Source organism: Leptodactylus fuscus, chromosome 11 (assembly GCF_031893055.1).
Source record: "Leptodactylus fuscus isolate aLepFus1 chromosome 11, aLepFus1.hap2, whole genome shotgun sequence".
NCBI lineage: Eukaryota > Metazoa > Chordata > Amphibia > Anura > Leptodactylidae > Leptodactylus > Leptodactylus fuscus.
The window spans coordinates 88,688,098-88,711,333 of NC_134275.1; the positions used below are offsets into that span (position 1 = coordinate 88,688,098).

At 43.9% G+C, this 23,236-nt stretch overlaps 2 protein-coding genes across 2 annotated transcripts; one reads left to right on the plus strand and one right to left on the minus strand.

Moving 5' to 3' along the window:
- The first annotated feature begins 1,189 nt into the window (after positions 1-1,189).
- Positions 1,190-9,496, plus strand: LOC142184135 (cytochrome P450 2C8-like). The gene is made up of 9 exons (XM_075258862.1): positions 1,190-1,775; positions 3,228-3,390; positions 4,360-4,509; positions 4,798-4,958; positions 5,128-5,304; positions 6,177-6,318; positions 7,266-7,453; positions 8,050-8,191; positions 8,998-9,496. The coding sequence occupies exons 1-9, from the start codon at positions 1,596-1,598 to the stop codon at positions 9,180-9,182; spliced, it is 1,488 nt and encodes a 495-aa protein (XP_075114963.1). The 5' UTR covers positions 1,190-1,595; the 3' UTR covers positions 9,183-9,496.
- A 2,452-nt stretch (positions 9,497-11,948) lies between these two features.
- Positions 11,949-22,655, minus strand: LOC142184134 (cytochrome P450 2A4-like). Its single transcript, XM_075258860.1, has 9 exons — positions 22,371-22,655; positions 18,821-18,983; positions 17,471-17,620; positions 16,939-17,099; positions 15,685-15,861; positions 15,383-15,524; positions 13,514-13,701; positions 13,243-13,384; positions 11,949-12,329 (listed from the first exon to the last, which is right to left on the minus strand). The coding sequence occupies exons 1-9, from the start codon at positions 22,548-22,550 to the stop codon at positions 12,145-12,147; spliced, it is 1,488 nt and encodes a 495-aa protein (XP_075114961.1). The 5' UTR covers positions 22,551-22,655; the 3' UTR covers positions 11,949-12,144.
- Between the last annotated feature and the right edge of the window lie 581 nt (positions 22,656-23,236).

The following is a 23,236-nucleotide window of genomic DNA, read 5'->3' on the forward strand; positions in this document are numbered from 1 at the left end:
GAGGTGGAATTTAAAAAAAAAGAAGCATTTACGTCCACTTTATAATGGGTTTAATGTTTGAGGCGTTCACAGTGTGCTAAAAATGGCATGTTACCTGTATTCTGCGGGTCAGGACGATCACAGCAATGTATATATAATATACGGTATATATAATATAGATCACGAGGATACCAATTTTATAGAGTATTTGTAATGTTTTGATACCTTTTAAAAAAATGAAACATTCTGCTGTGGTTGCTACATCCTTCAATAAGAATGGGGGCGCCACCTTGCAACTCCCCCTGACTTCATAGTGTCAGGGGTGGGTGTACAAGATGGGGAACAATCAGCAGAGAGAAGGCAATGACTCGGAAAGGTGGGAAAGATACTTGCCTATCCCTAACACTAAGGATTAGGTTTTTTTGAGTGAAAGTCAAGAACTGCAGCAAAATCTGAAACAAAAAACCCCCAAAAAGTTGCATTTAGTAAGAAATGAAATAGATTTTCTTTTTTGCCTCGTTGTCTCTTTGTGATTATCACCTAACTCAGCCTTCTCTCCTCTGAGACCTCCTCCATTTCAGCACCATGATGCACCCTCTGATCTGCAGGGATAATAAATCCCCGGGCTCATCCTAAACAACCAATCGTCCCACACGAGAGGATGCAACGACTCCAATACACAACAGAGTTTTCTCAGTCGACAAGACTCCCCGGAGCTGCCGCTAACTCCCCGGTAGTGATGGGCAAACCAATTACAAGCCAAAGTCAAACCAAAAATATCAAATTGTTTGGGTCTTAATTAAACTGATTACTTGAGTTCGTCTTAAGGTCTGTGTTCGACCCAAAACAAATCACCTTAACCAGAAACTAAATAGATCTTGAGAGGTTCGCCCGTCTCCACCCCTAAGAAACTGCACTTGCTCAGCCTTTCTCTTATCTTTTATTCTTCCACCACCAATAAAGCTCTTGAAGCTCCTTTGCCTCTGCACATTTCCTCCTCCGATGTCTCCACCCCCAACCAGTCTCTCCAGTTCCCTATTGCTCAGATCACCAACCAGCCCCATTCCAGCCCAGGCATTATCCGCCCAGTTCCCTATATCACATATACATTATCTGGGGAGGCATTATCCGCCCACGTCGGTTCCCTATCTCACATGCACATTATCTGGGGAGATGTTTGTTTCCTCCCCCTGAGTTCTCTGAACTCCTTGCTCTTTGTCATTACGGCACATAAACAGCATTGTCACGTTTCCCTGCCCTGTAAGGAGCTTCGCTGTGACCTGAACATCTGATCCACCATTTCAATAGAGTCTGAGCTGAAATTTCAGGCACAGTCGTAGACAAGAGCTCCAGTGTTTGCAAAAAGAAAAGAAAAAGCGTGCACATTCTCCAGAACTAGCATTGAGGAATGTGTCCGAAGCTGAAAGGGAAATGAGCGAAGCAATGTGATGTGTTCTCAGCCTGATACAGGGAGTGTTCTCACAGCTGGATCTCAATGTTTTCATGTTATCTAAATTGCTTTCCAGCATTTACTGACGTGCAAATACAACAGGACATAGTGCACAAGGCGCTGTAGTTACAGCAGGACACAGTACACACAGCGCTGTAGTCACAGGATGGCTCTGAATATTGCAGTAACTCTTCTCCTGGCTACTGGAGTCGCTCTACTCATATACCTCATTAAATGGTGGAGTGGGGTGAAACAGAAGAACCTGCCCCCAGGACCGACCCCTCTACCCGGCCTGGGGAATATCCTTCATCTCAGCACCACAGAACTCCCACAGTCAATGATTAAGGTAAGTCCTTATTTGCTTTCATAGTCGTTGGGGCGCTGGTTACATTGTATAGAAAGTCCTACTATAATACAGTTGTCAAAATGGCTCACAAGTAATAATAACTTCACACAGCGCCAACATATTCCATAGCACCTTACAAATCAGAGGATACATGAACGGACAAGATAAGACAATACAATGTTGCAAAAATAAATTCATGTAGCAAACAATCAGGTTAAGGAGTCTGCACACAAGAGCTTACAATCTATGAAAAAACAGGGGGAGGGATTGTTTGGTACAGCTATCTAGTGATACATAAGTCACCTGTCACCAGCCGGCACCTGCAAATTATACAGATACTAAGTGCAGGGAGTGCAGGGAAACTTCTAGACGGAGGGGTCATGATCTGAGGAACTGAGTGGGGAGGATAAGAAGTGCTAGTGTAGTTTGCGGGTCATGTGATAATCTCCCTAAACAGAGGTGAATTTACGCCATGTTTGAAGTTACTTTAGTTGGGATTAACTGGATTGTCTGGGGTAAAGAATTCCAGGGCACTGGGGCAGCTCAAGAGAAGTCTTAGAGAGAGGTAATAAAAGATACAAGTCTTAGGTCATTGGCAGAGCATAGAGGACTGTTAGGGTGGAGGATAGTGACGGGGAGCAGACGCAGGGAGGTCAGCGCTATGGAAGGATTTATGGGTCAAAGCGATAATCTTATATTCTCGGGTGAGCGGGCAACTAGTTTAGGGACTGGCAGGAGACAGCTAGCAACGGTCATAAACAACAATACGTGTTCTGCTGACAGATTCAAAGGGTAAAATAGAAGAAATTGATCCTCGTAATTCTCTTTGTATTTCTTGTGTTGGGTGGGCCTTATGACATTTGTCCCACAAATATTTGCCGAGGTTCATCCTGACGTTTTATGTGTTAGGTCAAACGTGTTCGATATGAACCAGAACTGCTATTATATTCTAAGGTCTCTTCAGATGCCAATGTCATGGCACTAGTGAGATGAGCTGACGCTTAGATGCAAGACTACTGAGGACAAAGCGAAGGCATTAGTGGTTCCCTGGACCACAGATGTCATTCAGAAGACTGGAAGAGACCCAAACCCAGACGGGGGACTGGCACCAGGACAGGTGAGTAAGACTGGTTCTCATGTTTCCGCACCTCCCTTGGGTTTCTGCTTTTTTTCTCAAGAGATCCCAGGCTATAATATTGGTTTATGGTTGGCGAACCAAAAACATTTTGGGTTTGGCCAAAAGTGAAAATTCTGGAAAATTTGTAAAAACCTGGCTCATTTGAATTGCTCATCCCAAGGTATAACCAGTCTGTCAATGAATTGTATCCCATCCTATGAGACCCAGAAAGCCTTTCCCAAAGCTCCCGTTAAACCTGTGATACACTTGTGTGAGAACCTCCAGTCTAACCACAGGATAGACTTCATTTTATTGTGTTTTTTTCCCCTTTCTAGCTGAGTGAGACTTACGGACCAGTTTATACCATCTACCTAGGGAACATTAGGACGGTAGTACTGATTGGCTACGATGCGGTGAGGGAGGCGCTGGTGGACCACGGTGACACGTTTAGTGATAGAAAAGACACCGGAGTTGGAGAGTTTATCACCAAGGAGTTTGGTAAGCTCCATGAACGATGAGAAGAATTAGTAATCTTTTATTATTTCCATATGAATAACTCAGATCACAGGATATTCCGTAATATGTGACATATCAGCAAGAGCCATTACTTACATACTCTTATGTGGGATGTGGGGTCTCTAAACATAACGGCCGCTCAGGGGCAATGCTCAGACTTAGACCCCTTTCTCATTGCAGTCATATCTCTCTAATTCTACCCCACTATGAATTATTTGCAGCTTCTCAGTACATCTTATGGACTACTAAGTGTCACCATAATGAGGTACAATCTGCAATACAGAAGCTCCCATACAGATTTGGGAACAGATTATTGGCTTTTGGATTGCAGGGAGTAAGAACCCAAAATGGCTGCAGTGGGAAGCGGTGACAGTATATTATCCTCACATCTTTGGGATCCGTTCTCAGAACTTATGGCTGTTGGGTTAGGCGTGAACACAACCTGTAAAACAGGTTACATATCTCAAGTGTTCTGAACCTCCTTATATAACATGCCTGGCATCTTGATGAATAGGTTCAATATATAAAATTTAGAAGAGTCCCGCCCCTCCTCCACTCCAATCCACCTGTCTCCACATATTGTTACCATGTTATCTTAGCATATGTTATGCCTGCCAGGCTAACAGACCCTATGTAGTTGACATGGCCCTATGTAGTCCCCCTCCACCTTGCGGTGACTGTAAAATGCCACGTGTTTTTTTTTCTCCCGCCACATGGAGCCTCGTTCTTATTGTAAATTTCCCAACTAATCTGCTGGAAGGTTTGAAGCCTTGGCTACTCTTGATGAAATATTCCCTGAAGTTGCTTCTCATCCCCCCCCCCCCCCTATAACCCTACTAATGATCACTCCTATAATAGTATCGTAACTTATGACGTTGCTGTTTTGGAAGGAGGACACCCATGTGTTTCTATTCCTGGAGAACCCCTTTAACGACACTCTTCAACTTTCAGGGGTCATTGCAAGCAGCGGAGAAAGGTGGAAAATCCTTCGGCGATTTTCGTTGATGACATTGAGAAATTTTGGAATGGGAAAGAGAAGCATTGAAGAAAGAATCCAAGAGGAATCCTGCTGTCTCGCTGAGAAATGTATGAAGGAGAAAGGTGGGCAGAGTTCTAGTCTTAGGCTGGTCGTACTAAAACCTGCTGACTAGTAGCCATGGGCCTGGACTCCACCATGGACATACATGCTCAGCCTGGGGAAATAAAGGGATTGGACATGTTGAATTCTGACCTACCTGATCTTTCTTTCCATTGGTCTCTAGAACTGGTTAATGTCGGGCTGCCCAAGTGCACAATCCTGTGAAGTCAATGGATACAGCTGGTGACAATCTGACATGTATGACCAGGATTATATTGTACAGTAATGACTGATCCCATTTATATTAACAGATAATCCAATCGATCCAACACATTTACTGAGACTCGCTGTGTCCAATGTCATCTGCTCCGTTGTGTTTGGTGAAAGGTTTGACTATGGAGACAAAAAATTTGTGACTCTATTGGCAAATTTTAATGATATTGTCGAGGCGTTCAACTCCCGTTCTGGGCAGGTAAATTAATAAAATGTCTCTATGTATATATGCAAGTTAATTTTCATGAATGTACAATAACTAAAGCTGTAATTTATAACATGTGTATACAACCCTGCGGTATATTCATTGTATATAAGAAGATTACTGATACAATGTGTTTTCTATTTCTTTTTCCCAATCTCTCCAGCTTTTCAGCATGTTCCCCAAGATAATGCCCCACATTCCAGGTCCGCACCAGAAGATCTTAAAGTGTTTGCACAGCCTGAAACAGTTTATTAAGGAGATGGTGAACTCGCACCGAGCGACCCTGGACAAGAACTGCCCCCGAGACTTCATAGACTGCTTCCTCATAAAGATGGAGGAGGTAAATTTTGAGGTTCATATTTTGAGGATTTGTATTGTGACGCTCGCACAGGTTGGGTGACACATGAGGTGGTGTATGGTCGTGACACAACAATCATCACTCATTTACTGTAAACACAATTCACCACAATGTTGCAGATGTTTATGGGGCGATGGGCGACACCCTTATTCTAATAGGATTTGTTCCCATCCTCGCTCAGCACTCTGTTATAAAGTCGGTTGCGTTGCAGGATCTCATGGACTGGAGAGTAATTCCACAAAGCCGAGTCGCTGATCTCCTATTGAACCCCCGAAAAGGACCAAAGACTCTCTCTTATTGCATGTAATGAGAGTCCTTGCCCCGTCATAACCTAAATTTCACACCAGCCCAGGGATGTGCCAAAAATAATTCCCACCTCAAGACGAAATCTAAGTGCAATGAATGTTCTGCCTCTTCACTTATCCATCAGCAATGCCATATTAACCAACGATCAATACAATGCCTACAATACTAAACACAACACGGTTGCTTCCTGGGCACCTAAGGTTTTTGTATAGAGGTGTTCAGGGTCTTCATCCCCTACAACAGGGGTAGGGAACGTACGGCTCTCCAGCTGTTGCAAAACTACAACTCCCAGCATGCATACTGGCTCTGCTGTTCTTGGAACTCCCATGGAAGTGAATGGAGCATGCTGGGAGTTGTAGTTTCACAGCAGCCGGAGAGCCGAAGGTTCCCTACCCCTGCCCTACAACATAGTAATGAGAATTCATCTTTGAAAATAAGATACAGAAAGAAATCTCTCTCGTGCTTGCTACATTTGCTCTTGTTCCGGCTTCTGTCATATCTACAAATTCTGACATATTTTGATTATTGAAATACGTTTTATTTTTTAGGATAAAAAGAATCCAAACACAGAATTTTATGAGGACAACCTGGAGGCGACAATCTTTGACTTATTTCTGGCAGGAACAGAGACCACAAGCTTGACTCTGAGATACGCTTTTCTTATACTCCTAAAATATCCTGAGATACAAGGTAACAGCCCGATCCATTAGTATTATTTATTGCAGAACTTCCACCTGTCCGTAACCCTCATCCATAAGCCATGAGACTGATTTCAGCAAGAATTACTTATATTAACCTATAGAACTTCATGAAGACTCCATTTTAGGGGCATACATTAGAGGAGTGGGCAAGTGATGGCAAGCCTAGTTCTGGAGCAATGGGCTCTGTGTGTAGCCATAGGGTGCAATGTTTCCTACAATATAACATATAGGCACGTTTCTTATTCATACAAATTACCTATGAAGCCACAAGAAAGAAATAACTCATTGTTTCTTTATGGAGCGCCAACACTACAGCTCAGCTTCCATTGAAGTCACGGTACAGAGACCAGGGCCATTTGCTTTAGGTTCTGTGTATATGGGTGATGGAGATGACCCTTGAACAGCTGTTCCATGCTGGGGTCACCTATCACCCCCACAATAAGACATTGATGACCTATCTTAAGGATAGACCATAACTAAAAAAATAAAATCCCAGCCAAACGTTACAAAACAGTTTCAATAACGTACAACTAATATAATGACAAAAATGTAACAGTCCAATAAGGCCGGATACTATGTAACCATTGTACTTTGCTAGTGATGCACAGATCTTGGAATAACCTGTACAATGCAGACTCGGTAACAGTAGCAGGTAATGTTTCATCGACAAGGGCAACAGGAACCCATAGGAACCAGGGTGCAACAGTATCTGTGCTAAATAGTGGGGTCCACATCAAGTAGGAGTCCAGTGTTTGCAGGTACATTAGAGTCCATAGATATCTTTAGGCTTGGTATCTACCATATGGTTGCAGGCCAAGCTCATGAGACTAAACTATTTAATACTTTGAAACCATCTTAAGTCAATAGTTTGGAAATGACTGTAAAATGACATTAGACTGCAACCCGTGTCCTTTATATTGTTTCTCTAAATTTCAGAGAAGATCCACAAAGAGATTGACAATGTAATCGGCAAAGATCGGAGTCCATCGATAGAAGACAAGAGTAAGATGCCCTATACCGAGGCCGTGATCCACGAGATCCAGAGATTTGCTGATATTGTTCCTTTAGGAGTTCCCCACGCCTCCAGCAAGGACACGACCTTCAGAGGATATCACATTCCTAAGGTGCAGTATTGTCCTCTGCTGAACTTGACCAATTTCTCTCCAAGTCTTACAAACTGCTGGAGCCTCTTCATACATCAGCCATGCTTTATGCCCGTCAGGCCCTTTATTAAGTCTAGTGTACAATATGCCAGTCTTAAGAAATCTTCCCCAGTTTGCCTGCTGTGGTTAATGTACCTTCATTCTGGACGGTGACTTTATGACCATCCCCTCCGGCCCCCATTATGATCAGATGGGTGGTGGTGGTGAAAAGGGAGGAATATTCCTCATCATGGTAGAGCAGAAGACACTCTAACCTTCAGACAGTTTGGGCGGAGAGCCCTCAGTGGACTATTATTTCAGTGCACAGAGCTCATAGGGAGCAGTATTCTTTATGCAGGTCTTCACATGTTCCTGTTCTATAAGATTAACACATTTTATTGCAAACCTTATATTAACCCTACGTAGAACCGGTCTGTATGACTGAGTATGGTTCCTGCAAAGCCAGCAGCTTCATAAGATGTCCCCCAATGAAAGAGATGATCCAACCACCAAGACTTAAGACTTAACACTTCCACTTTTCTAGATCTATTGTATGTATCTTATGCATTTACTTTCAGGACACCTTGCTGTTTCCACTCCTGACCTCTGTCCTTAAAGACCCCAAATATTTCAAGAACCCAAACGAGTTTGACCCTGGACGCTTTCTAGATGAGAATGGCTGCTTTAAGAAAAGTGATGTTGTTATGCCATTCTCTGCAGGTAAGCCAGAAGGTGGTTATAGGTTATAACTAACTAATCCCCATATACATGACTATATAGTATACAGAGCCATTCATTTCTATGGGCCCATACACACATCTGTAGTTATTGCAGATCCATGTCCAGTCCATAGAAACCATCTGCAAACTATAGGGCAGGTACCATTCCTGTGCGTACTTGTGGTACAAGTCTATGGCATCATCTAACTCTCTTGGCTGATCCATGATAGTCCATGGCGCGTTCGTGTAACGAGGATGTGGTTTTTTTGTGGTTTATGCATCCGCTTTTGTGGAGGTGAAATCCAATACGGTTGTGAGTAAGTAGCCGATGGCGGAAGATGAGCTCAGACTAGACTGAATACGATTTTGCAGATCTCCTATTTTGATATTGGATCAAATTGGGATTATTAAACCTGACTTGATGGGAATTGTTTGTTGTCTTGTCTTTCTATACACCTCGCAGCAATATACGGTAAGTTACAGTCAGTGACTAACACCTTGACCTCCAGTCTACTTTCTCAGCCGCCCCCGAGCTCCGGGCTATTTGTGTAGCAAAGATATTATCAGGCAATATGATTAAGTGGCGTTACACAAACAGCTTAGCGTGCCAAGGCGCTTTGCTTAACAAATTGTATACAATATCTGTAACAGATAAAAAAAAGTTCTGGTTGACTTGTCCCAACAACTCCTTAAAGGGTAAGTGAAGACAATCTGCAGACGTGAGCCCTGTTCTATAAGGTCTCCTAGGGACAGAACATTTACAGTAAGTCTAGGGCGACATTGTTTATACTCCTTCTATCTCCCCAGGCAAACGTCTATGTATGGGGGAAGGGCTGGCCCGCATGGAACTCTTCCTCTTCTTAATAACTATCCTGCAAAAGTTTACCTTGGAGCCCGTCGAAGACCGAAGGAATCTCAGCATTCACGCACAACCCAAAACCAACGGCTCAAGACCTCACACCTACCACATGAAAGTCATCCCTCGTGTCTGAACTGGAGCAAAGCTCTTGTAGCCAAGGAAACCTAAAGATTCTTCATGTTCTAAATCTTACAAAATAAGAAATACAAAGACATCGCTACAACTTTTACATTTTATTTTAGTATTGTCACCCCTGTGTCTCTCGACACCAGATAATGGATATACCAACATCTGTAATGTTTTATGTTAGTAAGAACATTGAACTACATCATAGCTCGTGTCCTGTAGATTATCCTAGATGTGATTTATCTTTGTAATTTTTTTTTGTATAGCATCTTTTGTTAGTATCTCTACTCTGTGTATCGTGTATCGGGGGTATATCATGAACCCCAAGTGCTTTGAATAAAATATTTACAGAGAAACTCTGCAATCATTTCAGGCACAAACCAGTAAACATACCCATAATAGTCAACTGGTGAACATGCCCATGGTAGTCAACTGGTGGTGAACATACCCAAGATAGTGAACTGATGAACATACCCATGATAGTCAACTGATGAACATACCCATGGTAGTCAACTGGTGGTGAACATACCCATGGTAGTCAACTGGTGAACATACCCATGACAGTCAACTGGTGGTGAACATACCCAAGATAGTGAACTGATGAACATACCCATGATAGTCAACTGATGAACATACCCATGGTAGTCAACTGGTGGTGAACATACCCATGGTAGTCAACTGGTGAACATACCCATGACAGTCAACTGGTGGTGAACATACCCAAGATAGTGAACTGATGAACATACCCATGATAGTCAACTGATGAACATACCCATGGTAGTCAACTGATGAACATACCCATGGTAGTCAACTGATGAACATACCCATGGTAGTCAACTGGTGGTGAACATACCCATGGTAGTCAACTGGTGGTGAACATACCCATGGTAGTCAACTGGTGAACATACCCATGACAGTCAACTGGTGGTGAACATACCCAAGATAGTGAACTGATGAACATACCCATGATAGTCAACTGATGAACATACCCATGGTAGTCAACTGGTGGTGAACATACCCATGGTAGTCAACTGGTGAACATACCCATGACAGTCAACTGGTGGTGAACATACCCAAGATAGTGAACTGATGAACATACCCATGATAGTCAACTGATGAACATACCCATGGTAGTCAACTGATGAACATACCCATGGTAGTCAACTGATGAACATACCCATGGTAGTCAACTGGTGGTGAACATACCCATGGTAGTCAACTGGTGAACATACCCATGACAGTCAACTGGTGGTGAACATACCCAAGATAGTGAACTGATGAACATACCCATGATAGTCAACTGATGAACATACCCATGATAGTCAACTGATGAACATACCCATGGTAGTCAACTGATGAACATACCCATGGTAGTCAACTGGTGGTGAACATACCCAAGATAGTCAACTGGTGAACATACCCATGATAGTCAACTGGTGAACATACCCATGATAGTCCTTGACAGGTGGAGATTTAAATTTTGGTATCCACTAAGTTTAATGGGGTTATGGTGGACAGCATGGTGGCTTCTGGCTTCTGCCGGTTCTGCAGCAGAAAAAGTCTCTTCTTCACTAGAGATGAGCGAGTAGTGAAATATTCCAGATTCGAGATTTGTTTTGAGTAGAGCCTCAATATTAGACTACTCGATCAAATATCGAATCCCATTATAGTCTATGGGAAACAATGCTCGTTTCAGGGGAAACCACTAATCTACTAAAGGAGAGTCACCAAGTCCACGAGTAGCAGGAGGAAAGTGTATAGGAGGAGCGCTGTGCAGTTAAAGTGTATGGACCCCATTATAGTCTACAGGGTCCGTGCTCTTTAACTGCACAGTGCTTGCAGTTGCGCTGATAAAAAGTAAGCTCCCTCGTAACCGCAAGTTGCCAGCTCTCCCAACTGCAAATCAACGTTGGTTCTGCAGCAGGCTCATCCTTGATAGTCGGGAGAGCTGGCAGCTTGCTGTTACGAGGGAGCTGCCTTTTTCTCATAGGAATGAATTGACCAGCGTTGATTTGCCAGAGTACAGCATTCGACCAATCAACGCTGGTTCTGCCGGAGTCTCGTCTGTGAGGAGGTGGAGTCTATAATCGGACCACAGCAGTCTCCATTGTGGTCCGATGTTAGACTCCGCCTCCTCACAGACGAGCCTCCGGTAAAACCAGTGTTGATTGGCCGAATGCTGTACACTGGCCAATCAACACTGGTCAATGCATTCCTATGAGAAAAAAGTCAGCTGCCTCATAACAGCAAGCTGCCAGCTCTCCCGACTATCAAGGATGAGCCTGCTGCAGAACCAACGTTGATTTGCAGTCGGGAGAGCTGGCAACTTGCGGTTACGAGGGAGCTTACTTTTTTATCAGCGCAACTGCAAGCACTGTGCAGTTAAAGAGCACGGACCCTGTAGACTATAATGGGGTCCATACACTTTAACTGCACAGCGCTCCTCCTATACACTTTCCTCCTGCTACTCGTGGACTTGGTGACTCTCCTTTAGTCCAATAGTGGTTTCCCCTGAAACGAGCATTGTTTCCCATAGACTATAATGGGATTCGATATTCGATCGAGTAGTCTAATATTGAGGCTCTACTCAAAACAAATCTCGAATCTGGAATATTTCACTACTCGCTCATCTCTAGTGAAGAAGAGACTTTTACTAAGATGATATACATTTGTCAAGTAACAGGGATCTAGTTACAACCCTAAGTTAAAAAAAATAATAAGGAAACAAAAATGTCATAGAAGACGCAGGAGAAGAGACACGATACAGTCCGATACTTTATTAACATAAAATAATTACAAACATTGAACATTTTAGAATATTGCACACTTAGACATAGACAAGACCAAGATCAAAAATACAATAGAAATGATTTTGTTTTCTAAAAACAAGTCTTTGTATATTTTTTTTTTTAACTAAAACCTTCCAAAAATATGATATTGTAAGTTCCAGAACATTGTGAGTCCTCGGTTTAGATACGAGGGATGACGTTCATCTTGTAAGTGTGAGGTCTTGAGGCGTTGGTGTAGGGCTCGGGTCTTATATCCAGATTCCTTCTATCTTCTGTGGGCTCCAAGGTAAACTTTTGCAGTATTGTGGTTAGAAAGAGGAAGAGTTCCATACGGGCCAGACCTTCTCCCATACACAGGCGCTTACCTGGGAACACAGAACCAGAATACACAGTGAACAGGTGAACTAAACTGAAATGACTGCGGCAAAATCCGAAATAGGTTTCCACCATGTTTTTTCCCATAGCGCTTTTTGGCTGCAGCCGCTACATGGAGGCCTTTGAGTGTTTTATTTAATGTCTATGAGTTACAATAACTTTATGTGTATACAGGAGATGGATTACTAAACCCTAACATGTCTTGTCTTTGGTGATGAGCGAGTCGTTAAATATTCGATATTCGTTTCGAGTAGCCCCTCAATATTCAACTACTTGAATCGAATATCGAACCCTATTATAGTCTATGGGGGAAAAATGCTCGTTTCAGGGGTAGGCAACATTCGATTAAATTGAACTTACCAAGTCCACGAGTGAGGGTCGGGCTGGATTCTCCGAGAAGTCTTCTCCTTGCAGCGTCCCTGCGGCGTTTTCCGGTTCTGAATTCACTCTGCCAGGCATCAGGCCTGGGCAGAGCCGACTGCGCATGTCCACACTACAAGCACTACAAGCGGACGTGTGCAGTCGGCTCTGCCCAGGCCCGATGCCTGGCAGAGTGAATTCAGAGCCGGAAGACGCCGCGGGGAAGCTGCGCGGAGAAGACTTCTAAAGGTAGGAGAAGAACCAGCGTTGATTGGCCGACTGTATAGCATTCGACCAATCAATGCTGGTTCTGCATCTAATTTTTCCATTTGAATAGCGAGTGGTGCTCGATCGAGTACGAGTATTTCGAATACCATAGTATGTGATTGAACACCTACTCGTCATCTCTATTCAACAGCCATATCAAAATATAAGATTTTCCAAAAAAATTTATTTACCAAATCTGAATTAATATGAAGCCCAATTTATTACAGTTTACAGATTATTTTTGCTTCAAATTACAATCATGTAACAATCTCTTACCTGCAGAGAATGGCATAAAGGCTTCACTTTTCTTAAAGCGACCATTGTCATCCAGAAAGTGTCCAGGATCAAACTCATTTGGGTTCTTGAATTGTTTGGGGTCTTTCAGGACAGAGGTCAGGACTGGGAAGACCAAGGTGCCCTGAAAGAAAATGTAGAAAATATGAAGAAACAGAAGTGTTAAAAAAGAACTAGTAGAGCCAAGATGGCGAGAACGTCATTGCACCTGTCTCTGAGGCATCTACATAGCCATGAAGACAACAGAGCGCACCTTAGGAATGTGATATCCCCTGAAGGTCGTGTCCTTGCTGGCGGCGTGAGCGAGTCCTGCTGGGACAATATCCGCAAATCTCTGGATCTCATGGATCACGGCCTCTGTATACGGCATCTTACTCTTGTCTTCTATCGATGGACTCCGATCTTTGCCTATTACATTGTCAATTTCTTTGTGAATCTTCTCTGAAAAATCAAAAACAGGACAAAATACATATTTTGTTGATTGTCGGGTCATATCATAATTGTATGTTTGTTTATAACAAAAGAGAAACTCATAGCATTGGCGGAGCAGTCATAGTGTATATTATATGGAGCAGAAACGTATCTTATATGGTCAGTAACCTTTCAGATAGCTCAGTCTCATTTAATAGATTGTGTGATTCTGGACCAAAATGTAATGAACATTATTTAAAAATGTTGCTGTTTTCTGCTATAAAAAAAACTCTCTAAAGTTGCTGCTCAAAGGTTTCTCCCTTCATGCTAACTTGCTGCTCACTCCCTGTTACTAGGGAACTTCCATCCTTAAATATCTTCAGCCTCAAGATAGTAACATAGTCATTGGAGGGGTGAGAGTCAGATATTTCTACATACGGTGAATGGAGAGGGGAAGGGCTGGTATCTCCTCACTGACTGTACATGTCTGCACAGGACTTTCCCTGCAGACTGCCAGAGAGGATTCTACAGCTTCTACAATGAAAGGAGAGTCTAGCTATTTCTATCTACTTCTGACTAGCTGCTTGTGTTATTGCCGATGGAATTAGTCATAGATGGCAGCAGATTTCCTGACCATGCTAAGGTTTCCTTTTTTCTGCCTCAGGGATCTTTTTAGCTGCATCAACACCTGTATTTGATGTCCAGTGTAGAGATGAGCGAGTAGTATTCGATCCAGTATGTATTCGATCGAATACTATGGTATTCGAAATACTTGTACTCGATTGAGTACCACTCACTATTTGAATGGAAAAGTTCGATGCAGAACCAGTGTAGCTTCCCCGCGGTGTCTTCCGGCTCTGAATTCACTCTGCCAGGCATCGGGCCTGGGCAGAGCCGACTGCGCATGTCCGCTTGTAGTGCTTGTAGTCTGGGCATGTGCAGTCGGCTCTGCCCAGGCCCGATGCCTAGCAGAGTGAATTCAGAGCTGGAAGATGCCGCGGGGACGCTGCAAGGAGAAGACTGCTCGGAGAATCCAGCCCGACCCTCACTTGTGGACTTGGTAAGTGTAATTTGATCGAACGTTGCCTACCCCTGAAACGAGGATTTTCCCCCCATAGACTATAATAGGGTTCGATATTCGATTTGAGTAGTTGAATATTGAGGGGTGACTCGAAACGAATATCGAACCTGGAACATTTTACTGTTCGCTCATCTCTAGTCCAGTGTCCTTAGATATCCTATATTGTGATCTTTTGAGCTTTTCTCAGCTATTTGTTTGCTATTTTGCAGATACTCCTGGCAGAATTATATGTAATAAAACCAATAGTAATCGTAATGGATAGGGGACCACTCTGTATTGTACCCGACCCCAGCCTGAGATGGAAATGTGAAATGTGCTGGAGCTATAATGGGGCTATTAGCAGTAGAAAAACTGTTAGGACACCAGGTATGAAGGCTTACACAAGCAGAGAGAAGACTGCCCAGTAAGACTCAGCTGATATTTCACCTTTTCATGAAATCTCAGGTATCCTTTAATGTTCTAGTGGGGATTCCTTACGGCGCCCCCTTCTTACCACATTCTTTTTATTATCCTGGGGTCTTATGAGACAGATATTTTGTACCAGAACCCATAAGATGCAGCTACTCTTAAATATGTTGTGTTATTTACAAATTTTCCAAAGTAATAAATAAAATATGTCACATTAGTTACCTTGTATATCCGGATACTTCATGAGTATAATGAAAGCGTATCTCAGGGTCAGACTCGTGGTCTCCGTTCCTGCAAAGAATAAGTCCAATATTGTGGCCTGCAAGTTTTTCTCATTAAATTCTGTGTCCGGATTCTTTTTTTCCTGAAAAAAAAAATAAAAAAAATTTGAATTCATTATTATTATTTTCACAATCAAAATGGTCAAACCCCATAAATTCATCATATTAAAAAGCGCAATGTAGTCGGTGACAAGAGGTAGAATTATCTAAAAGTCGGAAACGTAAAACGCCCTCCAAGCTCACCTCGTCCATCTTTATAATGAAGCAATCGATGAAGTCTCGCGGACAGTTCTCATCCAGCGTTGCTCGGTGCGACGTCACCATCTCCCTAATGAATTGTTTCAGGTTGTCTATAATATTGAAGATTTCCCGGTGAGGACCCGGAACGTGGGACATCAAATTTGGAAATATGTTCAAAAGCTTGTTGGAAAGAAAAAGGCAAAAGAATGTAACATTAGTATTTTTCTTTTTAGGGTCATGTTCTATACAGTGCAGCAGGTGCTCTGACATCTCAATACATTTATTACTAGGGTTGAGCGATCGGAATCGGAAAAGATCGGATCCTGATCGGCGATCGAGCAAATTCCATGATTGGGATCGGCTGGAAAATGATCAGAAATCAGATTTTAAAATCGATCCTGAAATCTCATGATCGGCTCAATCCTAAAAGTGACTTTTCCCATAGAGAAGCATTGAGGATCGGGATCGGGAAAGATCGGAACCTGATCGGCGATTGAGCAAATTTCACGATCGGGATCGGCTGTAAAATGATCGAGAATCAGATTTTCAAATCTCAAGATCGGCTCAACCCTAAAAGTGACTTTTCCCATAGAGAAGCATTGAGGATCAGGATCGGGAAAGATCGGATCCCGATCGGCGATCGAGCAAATTTCACAATTGGGATTGGCTGGAAAATGATCGGAAATTGGATTTTAAAATCGATTCTGAAATCTCAAGATCGGCTCAACCCTGTTTATTACATGAATATTCATGTCCAGCTTTACACAAATCCTTGTATTGTTTGTTGCAGTTATTGTGTCTTTAGATCTTATGCTGGTCTATCTGTCTCCATGGCTACAGACTACGAAGAATCCCCGTGTAGTCTGATCCAGTAAAACTACTCGCACTTGGTGTGTACGTCGTTATGTAACCATTCACACCCTACATTGGGGCAGCTCAGGGACTCTAGGGTCAGCATTGTTGCCTTGCCGTGATGGTTTCACCTCAACCAGGGGAAGCATTTGGAGTTTGTGAGTTCTCCTTGCATGGATTTGCAGCTTATAAAGCACAAAGACAAGGAGATCATGAAGTGATATGTTAGTAAGGTGGGTGATACAAGTGTGGTCCTGGGGCAGGACTTGGGGGTTCAGGGCACGGAGTCAGTCTGTTGGAGGGGGTGACGTAGAATCATGTAAGGACACAGAACTTTAGGTCCTATATTGAGTCATGTTGTCAATGACCGGAACCTTAGAACTTTAGATATTTTGTAATATTTACCTGCCCTGAACGAGTGTTGAAAAGCTGGATGAGATCATTAAGATAGGACAAAAGATTCAGGAACTTCTGGTCTTCATAGTCAAACCTTTCCCCGAACACAACGGAGCAGATGACATTGGATACGGCGAGTCGCAGAATATAACTTGGGTTAAATGGAGCGTCTGTTAGTAGATATAATCGGAGGGTCAGTCATTGCTTTTACTAGATGACCAAATTATATGGGCTATAAACATCCATTTCTGGAAATTCTCCTTTCAAGTACATGAAAAGTTTTACAGTCCCCAAATTCAGAGGATGGAGAAAAGAAGGATCAGTCTTGTTGGAGTTCCACAATGTAACATATTGTAGTTGATAAAGTTGAAAAAAGACTTGGCCAAATTATACTCCTACGTTATAGGCAATAGACAAACACCAGTTACCCCAAATGTGATAGAGAATCCCCAATGCAGATAGGTCATGGCTGGTCTACAGCGGTCTAATAGGTAGGTCCAATCCAAGAGTATGAGACAAATATTTTTGGAACTCAAATTACCTTTATCCTTCATGAATTTCTCAGCGAGACATCGGGCTTCTTCTTGGATTCTTTCTTCAATGCTTCTCTTTCCCATTCCAAAATTTCTCAAAGTTGTCAACGAAAATCTACGAAGGAGTTTCCATCTTTCTCCACTGCTTGCAATGACCCCTGTAAGTTCAAGCGTCAAGTTAGGGTCATCGACATTGTCCATCTATTTAAATGACATTGACGTTGTCATCCATATTGGGCAACTTTATAGTAGCTAGAGATAAGTAGGGTTAAACCTGACCTAATAAAGTGGATATAAGAGAAGTCATCTCCCCTGCCCTCCGGTGTGCGGAGGATTTGGTGACATCGGGAGCCTTTGTATCTAACAAAAATGCCGACTTTCTGCAGATGGAGAGGAGAGATGGGCACCAGTAACGGTGCGGGATACGTTCGGTGCATCTTGCTGGACATGATGATACATAACCTTATCTTTGCAACTATTGTTTCATCTCCTTTAGACCAATCGTACCAAACCTTTGGCGCGATGTGCTGCATGTTAGATCTTCTATTGAGCTGATTCCTTCTTCTCTACGTTTTGTGACTTCTGCCAGAATTTTGATGCATTTAGTTAAATCTGTCCCTGTATCCATTGATCAGGCTTTTATTGTTTGACATAAAGCTGGAGACCCTTTTACGCTGAAGCAGCTTTTTTTGTTGCGGATTTTGAGCCACAACGAGGAATGGATTGAGCAGAAGGAAGAAGAATAACATATAAGTCTTCTCTTTGTAGTTTTCATTCCTTTTGTCGCCATTCCTGGGTTTGGCGCAATAAAATGTAGCAAAATCTGAAACAAAAAAGTGTTACCACAACGTGGGGCATAGCGTGAAACCCCCCTGTGCTGCGTGAAACCCTAAACAGGAACTACATGACTTATTCACGTGAACAATACGGCCATTTTTGGAACCCATTGAATAACGGAACGTCACATCGTAGGAGACGATTTTAGGGAGCCCTCGGTAGACTCAAGTCTTTGCATGGAAACATTTGCCCCTCCGATCCCTTGATCTGTTGTCGTGAATGTAGCCTTACAGTATATACTCAATCACTTCATCGCACTCTCACTACTGAGGTTACAATATGTAAGACAATTACCAAGAAAACAGATGACATACATTAACCCAATAACTCCTGGAATAGTCATAAATCTGATACAGAAAGTGTGACGTATGACCTGAGAGATAACTGTACATTACACATAAAGCCCCTCCCCCGATCTGTCAAATATGACAAATATTACCAGAATGGTAGAGAATAATTCACATTGAAATCCTAGAAAATATCGAGTCATCTAAATTATAGTCATTTACTTATCGTCTTACCAAAGTCCTTATTAAAAAACTCTCCTGCTCCGGTGTCTCCCCTATCGCTAAACACATCGCTGCGATCCACCAACGCCTCCTTCACCGCATCGTAACCAATCAGGACTACGGTCCGAAGGTTTGATATGTAGAGAGTGTAGACCGGTCCGTACGTCTCACCCAGCTGGAGAGAAAGAAAAAACTAATATGATATTGGGAACACTAAGATCTTATTCACACAGTATCACCCCAGCCCTGGAGATAGATAGGTTACTGTCACCAGAACCAGCATATCACCCCAGCCCTGCAGATAGATAGGTTACTGTCACTAGAACCAGCATATCACCCCAGCCCTGCAGATAGATAGGTTACTGTCACCAGAACCAGCATATCACCCCAGCCCTGCAGATAGATAGGTTACTGTCACCGGAACCAGCATATCACCCCAGCCCTGCAGATAGATAGGTTACTGTCACCGGAACCAGCATATCACCCCAGCCCTGCAGATAGATAGGTTACTGTCACCAGAACCAGCATATCACCCCAGCCCTGCAGATAGATAGGTTACTGTCACCAGAACCAGTATATCACCCCAGCCCTGCAGATAGATAGGTTACTGTCACCAGACCCAGCATATCACCCCAGCCCTGCAGATAGATAGGTTACTGTCACCAGACCCAGTATATCACCCCAGCCCTGCAGATAGATAGGTTACTGTCACCAGAACCAGCATATCACCCCAGCCCTGCAGATAGATAGGTTACTGTCACCAGATCCAGCATATCACCCCAGCCCTGCAGATAGATAGGTTACTGACACCAGAACCAGCATATCACCCCAGCCCTGCAGATAGATAAGTTACTGTCACCAGAACCAGCATATCACCCCAGCCCTGCAGATAGATAGGTTACTGTCACCAGAACCAGTATATCACCCCAGCTCTGCAGATAGATAAGTTACTGTCACCAGAACCAGCATATCACCCCAGCCCTGCAGATAGATAGGTTACTGTCACCAGAACCAGCATATCACCCCAGCCCTGCAGATAGATAGGTTACTGTCACTAGAACCAGCATATCACCCCAGCCCTGCAGATAGATAGGTTACTGTCACCAGAACCAGCATATCACCCCAGCCCTGCAGATAGATAAGTTACTGTCACCAGAACCAGCATATCACCCCAGCCCTGCAGATAGATAGGTTACTGTCACCAGAACCAGCATATCACCCCAGCCCTGCAGATAGATAGGTTACTGTCACCAGAACCAGTATATCACCCCAGCTCTGCAGATAGATAAGTTACTGTCACCAGACCCAGCATATCACCCCAGCCCTGCAGACAGATAGGTTACTGTCACCAGAACCAGCATATCACCCCAGCCCTGCAGATAGATAGGTTACTGTCACCAGAACCAGCATATCACCCCAGCCCTGCAGACAGATAGGTTACTGTCACCAGAACCAGCATATCACCCCAGCCCTGCAGATAGATAGGTTACTGTCACTAGAACCAGCATATCACCCCAGCCCTGCAGATAGATAGGTTACTGTCACCAGAACCAGCATATCACCCCAGCCCTGCAGATAGATAGGTTACTGTCACTAGAACCAGCATATCACCCCAGCCCTGCAGATAGATAGGTTACTGTCACCAGAACCAGCATATCACCCCAGCCCTGCAGATAGATAGGTTACTGTCACTAGAACCAGCATATCACCCCAGCCCTGCAGATAGATAGGTTACTGTCACCAGAACCAGCATATCACCCCAGCCCTGCAGATAGATAGGTTACTGTCACTAGAACCAGCATATCACCCCAGCCCTGCAGATAGATAGGTTACTGTCACCAGAACCAGCATATCACCCCAGCCCTGCAGATAGATAGGTTACTGTCACCAGAACCAGCATATCACCCCAGCCCTGCAGATAGATAGGTTACTGTCACCAGATCCAGCATATCACCCCAGTCCTGCAGATAGATAGGTTACTGTCACCAGAACCAGCATATCACCCCAGCCCTGCAGATAGATAGGTTAGTGTCACCAGAACCAGCATATCACCCCAGCCCTGCAGATAGATAGGTTACTGTCACCAGACCCAGCATATCACCCCAGCCCTGCAGATAGATAGGTTACTGTCACCAGAACCAGCATATCACCCCAGCCCTGCAGATAGATAGGTTACTGTCACCAGAACCAGCATATCACCCCAGTCCTGCAGATAGATAGGTTACTGTCACCAGAACCAGCATATCACCCCAGTCCTGCAGATAGATAGGTTATTGTCACCAGAACCAGTATATCACCCCAGCCCTGCAGATAGGTTACTGTCACCAGACCCAGCATATCACCCCAGTCCTGCAGATAGATAGGTTACTGTCACCAGAACCAGCATATCACCCCAGCCCTGCAGATAGATAGGTTACTGTCACCAGAACCAGTATATCACCCCAGCCCTGCAGATAGGTTACTGTCACCAGAACCAGCATATCACCCCAGCCCTGCAGATAGATAGGTTACTGTCACCAGAACCAGCATATCGCCCCAGCCCTGCAGATAGATAGGTTATTGTCACCAGAACCAGTATATCACCCCAGCCCTGCAGATAGATAGGTTACTGTCACCAGAACCAGCATATCGCCCCAGCCCTGCAGATAGATAGGTTAGTGTCACCAGAACCAGTATATCACCCCAGCCCTGCAGATAGATAGGTTACTGTCACCAGAACCAGCATATCGCCCCAGCCCTGCAGATAGATAGGTTACTGTCACCAGAACCAGTATATCACCCCAGTCCTGCAGATAGATAGGTTATTGTCACCTGAACCAGCATATCACCCCAGCCCTGCAGATAGATAGGTTACTGTCACCAGAACCAGTATATCATCCCAGCCCTGCAGATAGATAGGTTACTGTCACCAGAACCAGTATATCACCCCAGCCCTGGAGATAGATAGGGTACTGTCACCAGTACCAGCATATCACCTCAGTCCTGCAGATAGATAGGTTACTGTCACCAGAACCAGCATATCACCCCAGCCCTGCAGATAGATAGGTTATTGTCACCAGAACCAGCATATCACCCCAGTCCTGCAGATAGATAGGTTATTGTCACCAGAACCAGTATATCACCCCAGCCCTGCAGATAGATAGGTTACTGTCACCAGAGCCAGCATATCACCCCAGTCCTGCAGATAGATAGGTTAGTGTCACCAGAACCAGCATATCACCCCAGCCCTGCAGATAGATAGGTTACTGTCACCAGACCCAGCATATCACCCCAGCCCTGCAGATAGATTTAAAGCCAGTTGAGTTCAGGCTAGTCTTTTTATAGCCAACTGAGTTTAGCCTAGACTGTTTGTAGCCAATTGAAAAGCAGACACAGCCTGCCATACAATAATCTGTCTATGATCATAGAGTGTCTGTGGGGTATTTGAATTCCCTAAAGCCTCCCTTGTTTATTCCTGGGTCCTTCTGACTTGCGAACTATTTCAATAACAGATTTATAGTTTTCTACATCTCTATATAACTATTGCCCCATAGAGGGTAACAAGTAGGTGCACCGGACTTACCTTAACTAAAGACTTAGGTAGTTCGGAGGTGCTGATCTGAAGGAAGTTCCCTAGGCCGGGTAGAGGGGTCGGTCCTGGGGGCAGGTTCTTCTGTTTCACCCCACTCCACCATTTGATGAGATATATGAGTAGAGTGACCCCAGTAGCCAGGAGAAGCGTCGCTGCAACACTCAGAGCCATCCTGTGACTACAGCGCTGTGTGTACTGTGTCCTGCTCCCCGGTGACTACTGCACTGTGTGTACTGTGTCCTGCTCCCCGGTGACTACTGCACTGTGTGTACTGTGTCCTGCTCCCTGGTGACTACTGCGCTGTGTGTTTCCTGCTGTATATATATATAGTATATGACCAGATATTGGGTAACATTGCAGCATGTGATCACAACAGGTCGGGCGAGTTTACAGGGCAGAGTTGCAATTGAATTACATGGTGTAAGGTGAATGCTGCAATAAATAGCAAGAATCATTCAAGTTCATGGTGATAACATGTCCAACAATAGGACGGGAGCAGCTCATGTTTTTTCCCTTATATGTCCATTTCTATTAGATTCCAGGCTCAGTATAAAGGATATAACTTCTATTCTGCTTCTGAGAATGCTAAAAACAGTTTGTAGAAATAGCGCCCCAATATTTATTCTCTATCCACATGAGAAGAGGATGATTTGCCCCCAATACCATTCACTCTAATGGGAGCCAAAGTCCAGCACTCCACTACCTCCGGCCCTCCCATTAATGTGCATAAGAGAGGGGGCATCTGTATTCACCAGGGGGTTGGCTGCCTTATTCCTGACTGTACTGATAACAGGGGTATAGTAACGCCTGTCTCAGGATCGGCGGGGGCCTCGGCGGTCAGACCCTCACACCAGTGT

Excerpts from the sequence above, each read along its gene's own strand:
- LOC142184135 (XM_075258862.1), top strand. The coding sequence starts at position 1,596 with ATGGCTCTGAATATTGCAGTAACTCTTCTCCTGGCTACTGGAGTCGCT. Across the intron at positions 3,391-4,359 it reads GTTTATCACCAAGGAGTTTG|GGGTCATTGCAAGCAGCGGA; the intron begins GTAAGCTCCATG and ends TTCAACTTTCAG. Across the intron at positions 8,192-8,997 it reads TGTTATGCCATTCTCTGCAG|GCAAACGTCTATGTATGGGG; the intron begins GTAAGCCAGAAG and ends CTATCTCCCCAG.
- LOC142184134 (XM_075258860.1), bottom strand. The coding sequence starts at position 22,550 with ATGGCTCTGAGTGTTGCAGCGACGCTTCTCCTGGCTACTGGGGTCACT. Across the intron at positions 17,621-18,820 it reads GTTTTTTAATAAGGACTTTG|GGGTCATTGCAAGCAGTGGA; the intron begins GTAAGACGATAA and ends TTGAACTTACAG. Across the intron at positions 17,100-17,470 it reads GAAATTCATGAAGGATAAAG|ACGCTCCATTTAACCCAAGT; the intron begins GTAATTTGAGTT and ends ATCTACTAACAG.